The following is a 16683-nucleotide window of genomic DNA, read 5'->3' on the forward strand; positions in this document are numbered from 1 at the left end:
TGAAATACAGAAATTATCCTATACCAACGTCCTCAGCCTAAAGGGGTAGATAGTTAAAAATTAAAATTGGTGAGTTACTTAAGTTCTCCATGCCTCAGATTACTCCTGTCTTTCTGATAGCATCTATGAAACAGGAGCAAGCTATTATTAGCTTCTAAGTAAGATAAAATCAAATCCTAAACTGACAAATATGGAAATCCACCTTACTAATAATTATATTAAATGTAAATGGATTAAATACTGCAAATAAAAAGGCAGATTATTAGAATGGATTAAAAAAAAAAAGATCTAGCTATCATTAGCCACAAAAGGCTCAGGGCATCTGGGTGGCTCAGTGGTTGAACATCTGCCTTTGGTTCATGTTGTGACCCTGGGGTCCTGGGATCAAGTCCTGCTTCAGGCACTCCAGAGGGAGCCTGCTTCTTCCTCTGCCTTTCTCTCTGCGTCTCTCATGAATAAATAAATAAAATCTTTAAAATAAAAACCTATAAAATCCTCAATGTAAATATAAAGAACTGATATATTCAAATAAAAAGATGAATATACAGTAATTATAAGACTCTATGTCTATATTGATATCAAATAAAACTTCAAGATATAAAAAGAACATTTTTAAGATAAAAGGATCAATTGATAAGAAAAAATACTAATCTTAAATGTGTGTATACCTAATAACAGAGCTTCAAAATATATGAACTGAAAGGTGACAAAACTGAAAGAAATTTAAAAACACACAAATATAACTGAAGATTACATTTCTCTCTCAGAAATTATAAAACAGAAAATCAGTAACGATAGAGAACACTTAAGAACAACTCTTAACCAACTTGACCTTATTGATATTTATAGAACACTATATCTAACAACTGTAGAATAAACATATTTTTTATATATACATACCTCAGAAAAATACAAATTATACAACACAGTACCACCCCAGACACACTAAAATATCTAAAAACAAAAAGACTGACAATGATAAATGTCGGAGAATATGTAAAGCAACTGAAGTCCCCAAAAATGCTAGTTGAAACAAATGGTACAACCCATCAAGAAAATGGTTTGGCAGTTTCTTCTACAGTTTCCTCTCCAGTTACATATCCCAACAATTCCACTCCCAGGAAATGCAAGTATGTCTACCCAAGATCAATGAAAATGTATCCTTAAAAAAACACTTACACAGCAACATTTCTTAGAGTTTTACTTAAAATAACCAAATACTAGAAAATCCAAATATAAATATCTATTCTCAAATTAATGGGTAACAAAATGTGGTATATTCATAAAATGCAATACAAGTCTGCTTTAAAAAAGAACAATCACAGATACTTCAACAACATAGATGAATCTCAAAAATATTATGAGCGAAAGATGCTAAACACAACAGTTCTAGAGATTAGAAATCCAAGACTAAGGTGTTGGCAGGTTTGTTTTCTTCTAAGTCCTCTCTCCTTGGCTTATATATATGACACTTGCTGTGTCCCCATGTATCTTTTCCTCTGTGTACTCAAGTTCCTGGTATCTTTCTCTTCTAAGGATGCCAGATAGATTGGACTAGACTACCTTAATGGCTGCGCATTTTAACCTAATTGCTTCTTTAAGAATATTATCTCCAAATACAGTTACATTCTGAGGTCCTTGGGACTGGGACTTGAACATACAAATTTGGAAGGGTCACAATTTAGCTCATAATAAGCCTCTTAGTTGGTCTTTCTCCATTTAGTTTGGTTCTTCTCTGTCTGCATACATAGCCGATAGGTTACTTATAAAATGCAAATCTGACCATTTTTACCATATTAGTAATCCACCGTAAACATTTCAAGGATACTTTACTATTCGATAAATAAAGACCTCTAGTCCTCCAGAGAGCTTTCAGTATCTTTTATAAAATGTTCCTTGCTTCCCACACTCTTATGGTCTCCTAGCTACTTCCCTCTTACACACATGCTATAGCCAGAAGACACAGAAAGTATCAGAACTGCTTTCATTTATTCAAAAATGAGCCGTGATGTTTGTTGGCTGAAGGCCTCTGCAAATGCGCTTTGGTCTCTCTTCCTGCATTATTCTTCTATTCTTCAACTCTTACTTATCCATCCTTCAATTCTTACTCAGATCATAGGTCATCTTCTCTGGGAAGCTCCCTGACCATTCTACTCACTCTGCAGCAGAGTTAGATTCTTTATGTGCTCCCATGCATCATCTGTTACATATCAAACACTTACATGGCTTTATAGTTATGTCTTGAGATGCCCCATTAAAATCTTAAGATGTAGGTAGGCATACGTTACCAGCTCATTTCTTTTGGGTACTTACAGTCCTGGAACACTGATCCTCGAAATGTATATATATTTTTTGCCGCTCAACAAGTGCAACAGATTCCCGTAATTAAAATCATCCATGAAAACTGCTGTCTTAATCTAGAGGTGCCATATGCATGAAATTTAGAACAGTATTACCCTCCTTTAGGATGCATTGTTTGGAAATAGAATAAAGGAAAAAGAATGGACTATATAAAATCTGATGCAGGTTTGTTTTGTTTTGTTTTATTTTGTTTTAAGAGGGGGAGGAAGGAGAAGGAGAGAATCTTAAGCGGGCTCCATGCTAAGGCACCTATAGGTTCTTCCTCCTTAGAAAACAAGTTATTATAAACTATGTATTTCAATAATTTTGAAATGAAATTAAATGCTAAAGAATATTTAGAACTTTTTAAAAATCACAACGTAAAAGGATACAGTGGATGTAAACAGAATATTAATGCAATCATTTCCATTACCTGTTAAGTTCATCTAGACATAAACGTAGCGTTTCATAAGTTGTTAGAGCAATTTCACACTTCCTCTGCTTTACACGAACCAGTTCATTGTCTTTTTTGTTACCATGTAAAATAGTGACTCTGAAATATCCCCAGGTGTCCAATTCATCCCTCCAGTTGTAGAGGACAGAAAGAGGAGCAACTATCAAGAACATCTAAAAGAAGAAGAAAAACAAAATTATATTTTTTAAGAAATGAAAAAAGTGAAATCAGAATGTCAATAGTCCTTTAATTTTTGACATTGCAATTGATAAGAATAAACACAACTTAGTGACTGGATATAAAAGACTGTCAAAAAATACTTTGTTGTTCATCTTTTTATTAGGATAAAACAGATATCTAACTTTGTCCAACGGAATAACTGTTTTTTGTTTCACCCTAAATAAGGAGCTGAGAGTAAGAGAGAAACCTTTCTCCAAAACAGAGAAAAGAGTTTAATCAGGATCTGAAATAATAACTTCAAGAGCCAAGTGGGTAATATAAATATTTAAAGCAGGCCAGGTTTTTTTCTTAAATTATATGGTTTTCTGAAGCTCTCTTTCTTTTGTATTGGGCCCTAGTCCAATTACCCTCCTTCTCTCAGATACTGTCAGTTGAAGACCTGGAAAAATCATTTAAAAACTGAAGCAATTAGAAGAGAACCTCTCTCTCTTTTATCATTAGATCAATAATCTACTTATATTTATTTTCATAAATTCCTCCCTCCCACATTACCATGGATGAACTAATCATGTTCTTATCTAAAGGCAAACCCTAATCTTACACAGTAGTTACCATCACTTCTTGTCAATGCTAGAAAAATTGCAACAAATCTCCCCTATGTGACTAACTTTCACTTTTTAATGGACTAGATCCATCCATGAGCTAGTAAGTTCTAATATTTTCCAGTGTTAAAAAATAAAACAATACCCCAAATCCCCTTCCTTAACCCCTACATCTCTCTTTAACTATCCCTCATTACTTTACTGCCTTTCTAGCAATGATACTCGGGAGTTATCAATACTTATCATTTTTACTTACTTTCCTCCTCTTCTCTCTTGAATTCATATAAATGGGACTTCTGTCCTAACCCCTCCAACCAAAGCAGTCTTTATTAAGATTAATAATATATCTGTTTAGTCTTTACATGAATGTGAGACTCCCACTGATCTTCCCTGTACTAACCCCAAATCCTGTTATTACCCATTTTAATTTTTTAATGTTTTTATTTCTCACTGTTATCACTACTTCTAAGCTACTATACTTAATAACATTACAAGTTTCTTTCCAAAAGTTTTATTTTTGCCCTATTTAATAAAGAGGAACCAATTAAACATACTGAAAAATTTCAGTTTAGCAAAAAAATAACACAATACTAGTCTAAATCCTGCTCTCTCTTCTGTGAAATATTTCAGGTAGGCCATTTGTCAGCTATAAAAAGTCAAATTTGACTGTTTTGTAAAGAGAAAGAAGAAAAAAAAAAAAGATTAGCCTATTTGGTGTGAGAGTTCTTTTTCCCACCGCATCATCAAATACACATACTCTCTTGTCATACTTGATTCATCTTAAAAACTTTTGCCTTTTGACTTGGAGTTTATCCTATGAATTCCATTATTCTCCTACCTTCAGATACAAAATTTTGGATCCAAGTACTTAGTCCAAGTATAGTCTTATGCCCTCCCCCATTTTTGTATATTACAAGATGAAAATGATAGGTCCAAACTCTATTGCCCACTTTGAGCAGTTTTCCACTTCAGGTATCATTCATCAAAGTTGGCAATGAATCTAAAGATTCCTAAAATCAGTCCAAAGATTCAAAAAGTTTTAAAATTAAGACATTTCTTATTGGCCTTTGACATTGCAAAAGGTAAGTAAAATGGTTCAGTAACATTTTAATACTAAAAGAGGTCAGAGAACTAAGTTATGCCATTTGCAAAGTCCAGAGAAGGTACAGAAGAATGTGAAGTATTTACTACCATGCTGTGATTAATATTTCATTTAATAAGCCTTACTTAAGCAAAAGATGCCAAAACAATAAAATGGAAAGCAGTGTCCAGTTGCTATTTCACTGCACACACGTTAGAATAACGTTTGTTATTCTGAAGCCAAGAAGCAATTTTATAAAACTAGATCTAAAATATAATACAAACAATAAAAATATGCTCATTTAAATATTACTAAAATCAACAGAGGCCACATTTAATCATTCAACTAGAGAAGACCGAATTGCTTTTCTCTCTTTCAACAAATCTAGCTCAGTTACTGAAATGCATGCTTTTAAAGTTTGAGTCTTCATGCTCTATGGCCTTAGAAAAATGTGATGTGCACTGTGACAAAATACTCAAAGATGTTTTCATGTGCAATGATTTTTGTGGTAGAAGTAGTTCTAGTATTAACAATAATTACCATACCATTATTGAGCACTTGCTGTGTGTCAAGGGCTGTGCAAAGTAGTTGACAAATATTAGCTCTTTACCTACACTTTACATAAAAATGCTATCAAGTAGAAGTATTTAGTATTTCCTTTCTAAAGGATGAGATGAGATGAAAAAACTAAGGTGTAGAGATGTTAACACCCAAGGTCATACTGCTACTAGGTGGCAAAAGAAGTATTTGAATCCATGTCTGCCTAATTCCAAAGCTTATAATCACCATATTGCATTAGTACTGTAATTCAGAAAGTCCATGACTATGAGACATATAGTTTTCTTATTTACCACTGTAACTCTAAAACTTTGTATAGCATTTAGAAAACAAAGATGCTCAAGTGATAAATTAAATAATAAATGCAACCATGCATGACAGTGCCATGGTAGGAAGAGTGATGTATATTCAGAGAACAACAGACATATAGAACCAAAACAAAGGTCTCACACAGGAGGATGTGAGATACTGAAGTGAAAAATAATATGTACCTTTATAGAAAGAGAAATTACAAACCATAAAATTGAATTTTTGCTATTTAACTCAAAGTTCTAAAAAATATTCCCTGTAACTACCTCTATAACACTAATTCTTTCAAAAATGCCAAACCTAATTAATTTAAACACTATTATGTATAATTGAGGACTTTTCCTTTGAAATACTGTGGCTAATATAGGAATTTAAGTTTAGAATCCATTCAAGTCATGAGCCTCTCCAAATCTTTTTTTTGGAAAGCAGCATAAGAAGTATGCCAAAACTAGACTTTCTTCAAAAATATGAAAATATTGGACAACAAACTAATAAATATCAAATCTTGCAATTAAACAAGAGAAGTAAATAAAGGATGAGAATGAAAATAACAAGTATAAATATTTATAGAAAATATAAGTAAAACAATAAAATGAACAGTAAATCAATTAATGTTTTTAAAGTTTTATTTATTTGAGAGAGTGTGCCTGCATGTGCAAATGGGGGGAGGGGCAGAAGAGAGAATCCCAAGCAGACTCCCCCACTGAGTGCAGAGCCCAACTTGGGGCTCCATCTCATGACCATGAGAGATGAGGTCATGACCTATTGAAATCATGAGTCAGACATTCAACTGACTGAGCCACTCAAACAGTAAATCAATTATTAAGAACAGTAAAAAAATTAAGAAAGTGCAATTTATCAAATACGTGTTGCACCTTAAGTGGTACATTAGATCAAATGAACTTAAATAGATATATACAGAATATTTGATTCCAAAGCAGCAGAATATGCATTCTTTTCAAGAGCATATTGTAACTGTAACTAACACTTTCTGGTATAGATCATACGTCAGGACACAAAACAAATCTTAATAAACTTTAAAAGACTGAAATCATATCAAACGTCTTTCAACCACAAAGGTATGAAACTAGAAAAGAATTACATAAAGAAAACTCGAAAATTCACAAATATGTAGAGATTAAACAACATGCTAGTCATGATAAAATCCCTCAACAAGGTAGGTTTAAGAAGACAGATAAAAAAGGCCATATATGAAAAACCCACAGCTAACATCATCCTCAATGGGGATAAACTGAGAGCTTTTCTTTTGTGATCAGGAAAAGAAAGGGATATCCACTCTTCAACTGTTAAAGAACAGTTGTTTAACATAGAACTGGAAATCCTATCTATAGCAAACAGGCAACAAAAATAAATAGGCATCCAAATTGGCAAGGAAGAACTAAAATTTTCACTATTTGCAGATGGCATGATACTATATAAAAAACCTAAAAGACCACCAAAAAAAAAAAAAAAGATAAACTAATTCAGTAAAGTCACATGATACAAGATCAACATATGGAAATCTACTGCACTTCTATACACTAATAATGAAGCAGCAGAAAGAGAAATTAAGGAATCAATCCCATTTATAATTGCACCAAAAACAATAAGATACCTAGGAATAAACCTAACCAAAGGGATTAGGACCTGTACTCTGAAAACTATAAACACTGGCAAAAGAAATGGAAAAACATTCCATGCTTAAGGATCAGAATAAATATTGTTAAAATGTATATGCTATCCAAAGCAATCTACACATTTAACACAATCCCTATCAAAATATCAATAGAATGTTTGACAGAGCTAAAACAAAATCCTAAAATTTGTATGGAACCACAAAAGACCCTGAATAGTCAAAGCAACCTTGAAAAAGAAGAGCAAAACTGGAGGCATCACAATTTCAGACTTCAAGCTATATTACAGAGCTGTGGTGACCAAAGCAGTATGGTACTAGCAAAAACAGACACACAATCAATAGTACAAAATAGAAAACCCAGAAACAAACCCACAACTACATGGTCAACTAATCTTCAACAAAGCAGGAAAGAATATCCAATGGAAAAAGTCTCTTCAATAAGCAGTGTTTGGAAAACTGGACAGCAACATGCAAAAGAATCAAACTGTACCACTTTCTTACACAATACAGAAAAAAAATTCAAAATGTATTAAAGACTTAAATGTGAGACTTGAAACCATAATAATCCTAGAGGAAAACATAATAATCCTAGAAAATGGAAGTAAAACATACCAAAGTATTCTCTTTGATATTGGCTTTAGCAACTTTTTTCCAGACATATCTCCAGAGGCTAAAGAGACAAAAGCAAATAAACTACTGGGACTTCATCAAAATAAAAATCTTCTGCACAGTGAAGGAAACAATCAACAAAACTAAAAGGCAACCTATGGGAATGGAAGAAGATTTTTGGAAATGACATATCCAATAAAGGGTTAATATCCAAAATATATAAAGAATTTATACAACACCTAAAAAACAAATAATCCAATTAAAAACTGGGCAGAGGACATGAATAGATATTTTTCCAAAGAAGACATATAGGTGGTCAACAGGCACATGAAAAGATGCTCAACCTCACTCATCATCAGGGAAATACAACTCAAAACTACAATATCACCTCACACCTGTCATAATGGCTAAAATCAACAACACAGGAAACAAGAGATGTTGGCAAGGATGTGGAGAAAGGGGAACCCTCATGCACTGTTGGTGGGAATATAAACTGGTGAAGCCACTCTGGAAAACAGTGTGGAGGTCCCTCAAAAAGTTAAAAATGCAACTAACTTGACTACAATCCAGCAATTGCATTACGAGGTATTTTTCCAAAGAATATAAAAATACTAATTCAATGGGATAGAGCATTATCTACAGCACATTATCTACAATAGCCAAATTATGGAAACAGACTAGTGTCTACTGACTGATGAATGATAAAGATGTGCGATACACACACACACACATCACATATATATGTGTATGTTACAAAAAGACAAACACCATATGATTTCATGCAAATACAGAACTTAAGAAACAAAACAAGAAAAGGGGATAAAAAAAAAGAGAGGGAGGTAAACCAATAAATATACTCTTTTAATTATAGAGAACAAACTGATGATTATCAAGGGGTGATGAGGGGAGGACAGGTTAAATAGGTGAAGGAGATTAAGGAGTGCACTTGCTGTGATTAGCACTGGGTACTGTATGGAAGTGTTGAATCATTACACTGTACACCCAAAAACAATATTACACTATATGTTAAATAAGTAGAACTTAAATAAAAATTTTTAAAAATAAACAACATGCTACTGAACAACTAAAGGGTCAAAGAAGAAATAAAATACCTTGAGACAAACGAAAATGGAAATAAAACATGCCAAATTCATAGGATGCAGAGAAACAGTTCTGAGAGAATTTCACAGCAATCTATGCCTACCCCCAATAAATAAGAAAAATCTCAAACATACAACCTAGTTTTATACCTTAAAGAACTAGAAAGAAAAAGTTAGTAGAAGAAAGAAATAACAAAGATCTGAATGGAAAAAATTAGAGACTAAAAAGACATAAGAAAAATCAGTAAAACTAGGAGCTGCTTCTTTGAAAAGGTAAAACTGAGAAAACTTTAGCTAGATTCACCAAAAAAAAAAAAAAAGAAAAAAAAATAGAGGGTTCAAATAAATAAAATCAGAAATGAAAGAGATGGTACAACCAATGCCACATATATACAAAGAATCATTAAGTGAGTACCATAAACAATTATGTGCTAACAAATTGGAAAACCTAAAAGAAATGGATATTTTCTAAAAACTACAACCCTCCATGACTGAATCATAAAGAAAAGAGAGAATCTGTATAAACCAATTACTACTAAGATGAATTACTATTGATTTTTGAATCAATAATCAAACTCATCCCACAAACAAAAGTCGAGCACCAGCTGGTTCAGTGGTGAATTCTACTAAACATTCAAAGAAGAGCCAATGCAAACCCTCTTCAAACCTTTCTAAAAAATCAGGGAGAATCCTTCATTTTACAAGGCTATTGTTACCTTGATACAGAAACCAGACAGGACACCACAACAAAGGAAAATTAAAAACCAATATCCATGATGAACACAGGTCCAAAAATCCTCAAGAAAATATCAGCAAAGTGAATTCAGAAATACATCAAAAGGATCATATGCCATGATCAAGTGGGTTTTATTCCAGCGATGAAAGGATGGGTTGTTCAAATCTACAAATCAATCAACAGACACCACATTAACAAAATGAGGAATAAAGATCACATGATCATCACATGGATGCTAAAGAAGCATTTGACAAAATTCAACATCCATTTATAATAAAAACTCAACAAAGCACGTATAGAGGGAAAGTACTTTAACATAATAAAGGCCATATGACAAGCCACAACAATATTATACTCAACGGTGAAAGATAAAAACTTTTCCTCTAAGATTAAGAACAAGACAAAATTACTCCCTCTCACCACTTTTATTCAACATAGTACTGGAAGTCCTAGCCAGACCAATTGGAAGGAAGGAAGGAAGGAAGGAAGGAAGGAAGGAAGGAAGGAAGGAAGGAGGGAAGGAAGGAAGGAAGGAGGGAAGGAAGGAAGGAAGGAAAAAAAGGAAGAAAGAAAAAGGAAGGAAGGGAGGGAAGAAGGGAGTAAAAGAAGGAAAGAAAAAAATAGAAAGAAATCCAAATTGGAGGTATGCCTCGGTGGCTCAGTCAGTTAAGCAGCTGCTTCTGGCTCAGGTCATGATCCCAGGGTCCTGGGATTGAGCCCCACGTTGGGCTCCCTGCTCTACAGGGAGCCTGCTTCTCTGTATCTGCCTGCTGCTCCCCCCTGCTTCTGCTCTCTTTCTCTGTCAAATAAATAAATAAAATCTTTTAAAAAAGAAAAAAGAAAAAGAAATCCAAATTGGAAAGCAAGAGGAAAACTGTCAATGTTTGCATACAACATGATATTGTATATAGAGATCACTAAAGACTCCACCAAAAAAAAATTGTTAGGATAAACAGTTTGGTATAGTTGCAGGAAACGAAATCAATATGAAAAATCTGTTGCTTTTCTATACACTAACAACAAACTATCAGTAACAGGAATGAAAAAAAATCTCATTTACAATTACATCAAAATGAGTAGAATACCTAGGGATAAATTCAATCAAGGAGGTAAAAGACCTAGACACTAAGAACTACAAGTCACTGATAAAATAAACTATAGAAGGGGTGCCTGGGTGGTTCGGTCAGTTGAGTGGCTGACTCCTGATTTCGGCTCAGGTCATGATATTTGGTCCTAGGACTGAGTCCTGCATCAGGCTCCAAGTTCAGGAGAGAGTCAGCTTGAGGATTTTCTCTCTTACTCTCCCTCTGCCCCTCCCCATGCTCTGTCTCTAAAATCAATCAATCAATCAATCAATCATTGAACTTTTTTTTTTTAATTTTTATTTATTTATGATAGTCACACAGAGAGAGAGAGAGAGAGGCAGAGACACAGGCAGAGGGAGAAGCAGGCTCCATGCACCGGGAGCCCGACGTGGGATTCGATCCAAAGTATCCAGGATCGCGCCCTGGGCCAAAGGCAGGCGCCAAACCGCTGCGCCACCCAGGGATCCCCAATCAATCTTTGAAAAGAGAAACTACAAAAGACACAAGTAAATGGAAAGCTATTCCATGCTATGGATTGGAATAACAAATATTGTTAAAATGTCCACATTACCCAAGCAATCTACAGATTCAATTCAATCCCTATAAAACTCCAATGACATTTTTCACAGAAAAAAAAAAATCCTAAAATTTGTATAGAACCATAAAAGACCACAGTCAAAGCAATCTTGAAAAAGAACAACAAAGCTGAATTACACTCCCTGATTTCAAACTACTTTACAAAGCCATAATAATCAAACAATATGCTACTGCATAACAAGAGACACATAAATCACTGGAACAAAATAGAAAACCCAGAAATAACCCACACTTAAATGGCCAATTAATTTATGACACAATTTATTGGAGGCGAAAATATCCAATAAGAAAGGACAGTCATGTCGATGAATGGTGTTGGGGAAACTACACAGCCAGAGCAAAAGAATGAAACTACTATCTTATATAAATGAAATGGATTAAAGACTTGAATGTAAGACTGAAAACCATAAAACTAGAGTACATGGCAGTAAGCTCCTAGACTATGGTCTTAGTGATGATTTTTAAAATGTAACTCTAAATGCAAAGGCAAGAAAAACAAAAACTTGTTTATTTTGGATGTTAACCCCTTACCAGATATATGATTTGCAAATATTTTCTCCTATTCAGTTGGTTGTCTTTTCTTTTTGTTGATGATATCCTTTGCTGTGCAGAAGGGACTATATCAAATTAAAAAGCTTCTGATTAAAAAAAAAAAAAAAGCTTCTGATAAGGGGTTAATAACCAAATTATTAAAGAACACATACAAACTTAATAGCAAAAAAAAAAATCCAATTTAAAAATAGGCAGAGAATCTGGATAGATATTTTTCCAGAGAAGAAAAGGAGATGGCCAACAGACACATGAAAAATATCACTAGTCATCAGAGAAATGCAAATCAAAACCACAATGAGATATCACCTCACATCTGTTAGACTGCCTATTTTCAAAACAACAAGAAATAATAAGTGTTCATGACAATTTCAAGAAAACCTTTATGCACTATCAGTAGGAATTTTAGTGCATTCACTATTAAAAACAAAAAATTAAAAATAAAACTATGATCCTATACTTTCACTTCTGCATATTTATCTGAAGAAAACAAAAACACTAATCTGAAAAGATATATGTACTCTCATATTCACTGCAGTATTATTTACAATAGACAAGATATGTATCCTAATAGACAACCTAAGTATCCACTGATGGATGATAAAGAAGGTACATATATCACACCAACCCACCTACCCACATACATAGAATACTATTCAGCCATAAAAAAGAATGAAATCTTGCCATTTGTGGTAACATGGATGGACCTTAAGGGCATTATGTTAACTGAAACAAGTCAGATCAAGAAAGAGAAATATCATTTGATTTCACTTATATGTAGAATATACAAAATAAACCAAAACAATCAAGTTCATAGCTACAAAGAACATAGCCAGGCAGACCAGTGGTATGTGACATAGGTGAAAGAGGTCAAAAAAGTACAAGCATCGGGGAACCCTGGGTGGCCTAGCAGTTTAGCGCCTGCCTTCGGCCCAGGGCATGATCCTGGAGTCCTGGGATCGAGTCCCACATTGAGCTCCCTGCATGGAGCCTGCTTCTCCCTCTGCCTGTGTCTCTGCCTCTCTCTCTGTGTGTCTCTCATAAATAAATAAATAAAATCTAAAAAAAAAAAAAAAAAAAAAAAAAAGCACAAGCATCCAGTTATAAAATAAATAATTCATGAAGATACAATGCATGCCATGGTGACTACAGTGGGTACTATATTGCATATTTTAAAGTTGCTAATACAGTAGATCTTAAAAGTCTTCATTACAAGAAAAAAAAGAAAAATTTTTTTCTATGTATGGTGATAGACTTATTTACTGTGGTGATCATTTTATAATGTGCACAAATATCAAATCATTATTTGCACACCTGAAACTAATAAAATATGTCATTAATAGTTTTTAAAGAGCCTGGACAAGCATGTGGCTTTAAGATATATAAAAATATTACCATTTGCATAGCAACCGAAAAAGAAAGAATACCTAGTTAAACTTAATAAACAAGAAACTAGGTCATATAAAGAAAGCTAGAAACTCTGAAGGGTATACAATAAGATTTAAGCAAATGATACAACTATTTTTGTATATGCAGTATTTACAGTATGAAGATGTTTATTCTCCATAGAGAATACCAACTAAAATATCAATATGTTTTTACGAGAAAACTAAGAAAATTTGAAGACAAACTAGTCTTACCAAACATTAAAACATATTATAAAGCCAAAAAAATTTGAACTGGTTAGCACTAAAAGAGAAATGAATAAACCAACAGGACAGAAATAATACATCCAGAAATATACCCACACATATACAAATGAGTTTCATTTTACTCAAAAGTGACCCTTCAAATCATTGTGAAAAATTGGGTATTCAATAAATGACAATTAAAATAATTGGCTAACCATTTGAAAAAAAAATAAAGCTGTACTACTAGATCACTCCTCATAGCAGAATAAATTCAGGCTAACACAGAGATATAAAGTTATAAAATAAAGACATATACAGTATAAAAGAATCATGGGTGAACTACAATCTTAGGTACAAAAAACTTTTCTAGGCAGGCATAAAACCCAGAAGCTATTAACATAGACATATTTAACTACCCAAATTTAAAAATATATATATATAATAAATAAGTCAAACACTGACTTTGTAAAAGTAGGAAAGAAATATTTACAGAATATAAAATGGACAAAAGATTAGTATATAGAACATATGATTAAGGACTATTAAGAAATATGATTAAAACTGGAACTTGATGTTTTAAAAAGCTATTAAAAGTCTTTTAAGATTCTAAAAAGATACTCAACTTCATAATTAAAGCAACAGAAATCAAAGCAAGATCTAATTTTTCTACATCTCTGATATAATTTATGTTTGTTAACTCCTAGGATAAATGAAAAGGTGGGAAACAGAATTTTACACTCTTGGTGAGAATACAAATTGGCACAAGCACTTGAAAGGCAATTTGACTGTAGCTGTTAATTGTAATATACCCATAATTTCAGTACCACAGACAGTGTGATTCCAATATCAAGAATTTATCCTATAGTTAGGATGGCAAAAGTTGCAAGATATATGCAAGAAGATTTTCACAGCAGCATTATTTGCAAGATAATCCTTTTGGTATACATCAGAAACTAAAATAGGGGACGGGACGCCTGGGTGGCTCAGCAGTTGAGTATCTGCCTTTGGCTCAGGGCGTGATTCTGGATTCCTGGGATTGAGTCCTGCATCAGGCTCCTTGCATGGAGCCTGCTTCTCCTCCCTCTGCCTGTGTCTCTGCCTCTCTTTTTGTGTCTCTCATGAATAAATAAATAAAATCTTGAAGAAAAAAAAAAAAAAGAAACTAAAATAGTGTATATAGTAAATAAAATACTCGAAACATATTTTTGTTCAATCACCACTGAAACCACTTCTCATACCGTTATTACTAGAAAAATTCTCCTCTACATTAATACTGATTATGAATTTTCATAGACTATCTAAAGATTTATCATATGAGACAGCAATATTTAAAATTAATTTACTTTGATTTTCTTAAAGATTGAATTCTAATCCTAATAGCCTAAATCTAAAGACTCATTCCAAGAATTAATATTGAAATGCATACTTTATGTCTTTTCCTTTAGGAATTTATTCTTGGCAGGAAACATCTATTTCATGAATTCTTAGGTGATTTATTCACACTTAAAAAGTTTCAAAATGTATATGAGATGTATCATATCACACACACATACCTAAAATCCACCACTCCTTAATTTGTAACATTTGACTCATTAAAAGGATTTTTTTCAAGAAGATCCAACATTAATTTTTCAGGATTCCATTGCTTTTCTCGCATTAGCATAATAAATATAAAGGAATTTATTTCTTTCCTAGCTATTTCATAGACTATCTTTTAAAAATGCACAAAATTTTAACTGGTCCAATACAAATTTATCTTTTAAGAATTTTATAACACAAAAAAAAGCTACTTGTCTGAATTTCCTTCAGGGGAATAATTTAGGATGTCACTTGTAATCTCATTAAAAGCTTTATGAAATTCCAGTTCAAATGATAAATTAAACAAATGTATTTATTGATGCCAACTGAAACAAAAGAACAAATACAAAAATAAATCCACAATAGTGTAAAATGCTTGGAAGTGGTACTGCCAGATAACAAGAAATGTGTAAACGTAGAAGAAAACTGACATACTTGAGTAACAAGAATCTATCCTCTATGTAAGAGAAAATTTCCCCAAAAAACACAGTGAATTTTTCTAGAAATAGACAAACACTGTAACAAGAGACAAAGAAGGTCCTCAGATCATAAAAAGGGGTCAATTTATTAACAGAATATAACAACTGTAAATATTATACCCATATCAAAACATTTAACTATATAAAGTAAATATTAACAGATATGAAGAGAGAAAATGACAGCAATATAATAATAATAGGGGACTTCAACACCCTACTTCCAACAATGGATAGATCATCCGACAGGAAATCAATAAAGAAAACACCAGACTTAAACGACACAGGAGCAGATGGACCTAAGAGAGAGACACACATTTCATCTAATAGCTGCAGAATGTATATTCTTCTCAAGCACATATGGAACTTTTCCTAGGACAGGTAGTATGTTAGGCCACAAAACAAGTCTTAATAAATGTGTGCTTTAAATCATATCAAACATGTTTTCTGACAATGGTATGAAACTAGTAATTCATAACAAGAGGAAAACTGAAAAATCCACATCTATGTGGATATTAAACAAGAAGTTCCTGACAACCAAAGGGGTCAAAGAATCAAAAGAGAAATCAAAAAATATCTTGAGACAAATAAAAATTGAAACACAACATACCAAAACTTATGGGATGCAGCAGGAGTTCTAAAAAGAAAAATTTAGTGATAAAAACCAACACTGAGGAAAAAAATTGCAAATAAACCTAACTTACACACTTCAAGAAACTATGAAAAGAAGAACGGGGTATGCCTGGGTGCACAGTCAGTTGAGCATCCAATTTTAGGTTTTGATCAGGTTGTGATCTCAGGTTCATCAGATCCAGCCCTTCTCAGGCTTCGCACTCAGTGTGGAGTCTGCTTGGAACTCTCTCTCCTCCCTCTGCCCCTCCTACCCCCGTTTGTGCACACTCCCTCTCTCTAAAATAAATAAATCTTTAAAAAAAGAAGAGGAAATTAAGCCCAAAGTTAGTAGAAGAAGGCAATCACCAAGATCAGAACAGAAGTGAATTAAATCTTCAGAAAAGATCACTGAAATTAAGAGCTGGTTCTCTGAGCAGATAAACAAAATTGGCAAAACTTTAGCTAGAATAAGAAAAAAAGAACACTCAAATAAAATTAGTGAAACAGGAGACATTACAACTGACAACACAGAAATACAAAGGATCATATG

The 16683-nt window shown here is 33.2% G+C and overlaps 1 protein-coding gene across 6 annotated transcripts in view; it reads right to left on the reverse strand.

Annotated features, from left to right (window-relative positions):
• Positions 1-16683, reverse strand: part of ERCC6L2 (ERCC excision repair 6 like 2) — a 124779-nt gene that overhangs the window by 77318 nt on the left and 30778 nt on the right. For 5 of the 6 annotated variants that reach the window (XR_005353948.1, XR_005353949.1, XR_005353950.1 and 2 more), the window contains exon 4: positions 2774-2967. Coding sequence is in view for 3 of the 6 variants with exons in the window: in XM_038526849.1 (XP_038382777.1) it covers positions 2774-2967 (194 nt within the window). In the remaining 3 variants the exon portion in view is untranslated. Of the gene's footprint in view, positions 1-2773; positions 2970-16683 lie in introns of all 6 variants that reach the window. The other variant, XM_038526850.1, reaches the window with a different exon arrangement.

Source organism: Canis lupus, chromosome 1 (assembly GCF_011100685.1).
Source record: "Canis lupus familiaris isolate Mischka breed German Shepherd chromosome 1, alternate assembly UU_Cfam_GSD_1.0, whole genome shotgun sequence".
NCBI classification, from domain to species: domain Eukaryota; kingdom Metazoa; phylum Chordata; class Mammalia; order Carnivora; family Canidae; genus Canis; species Canis lupus.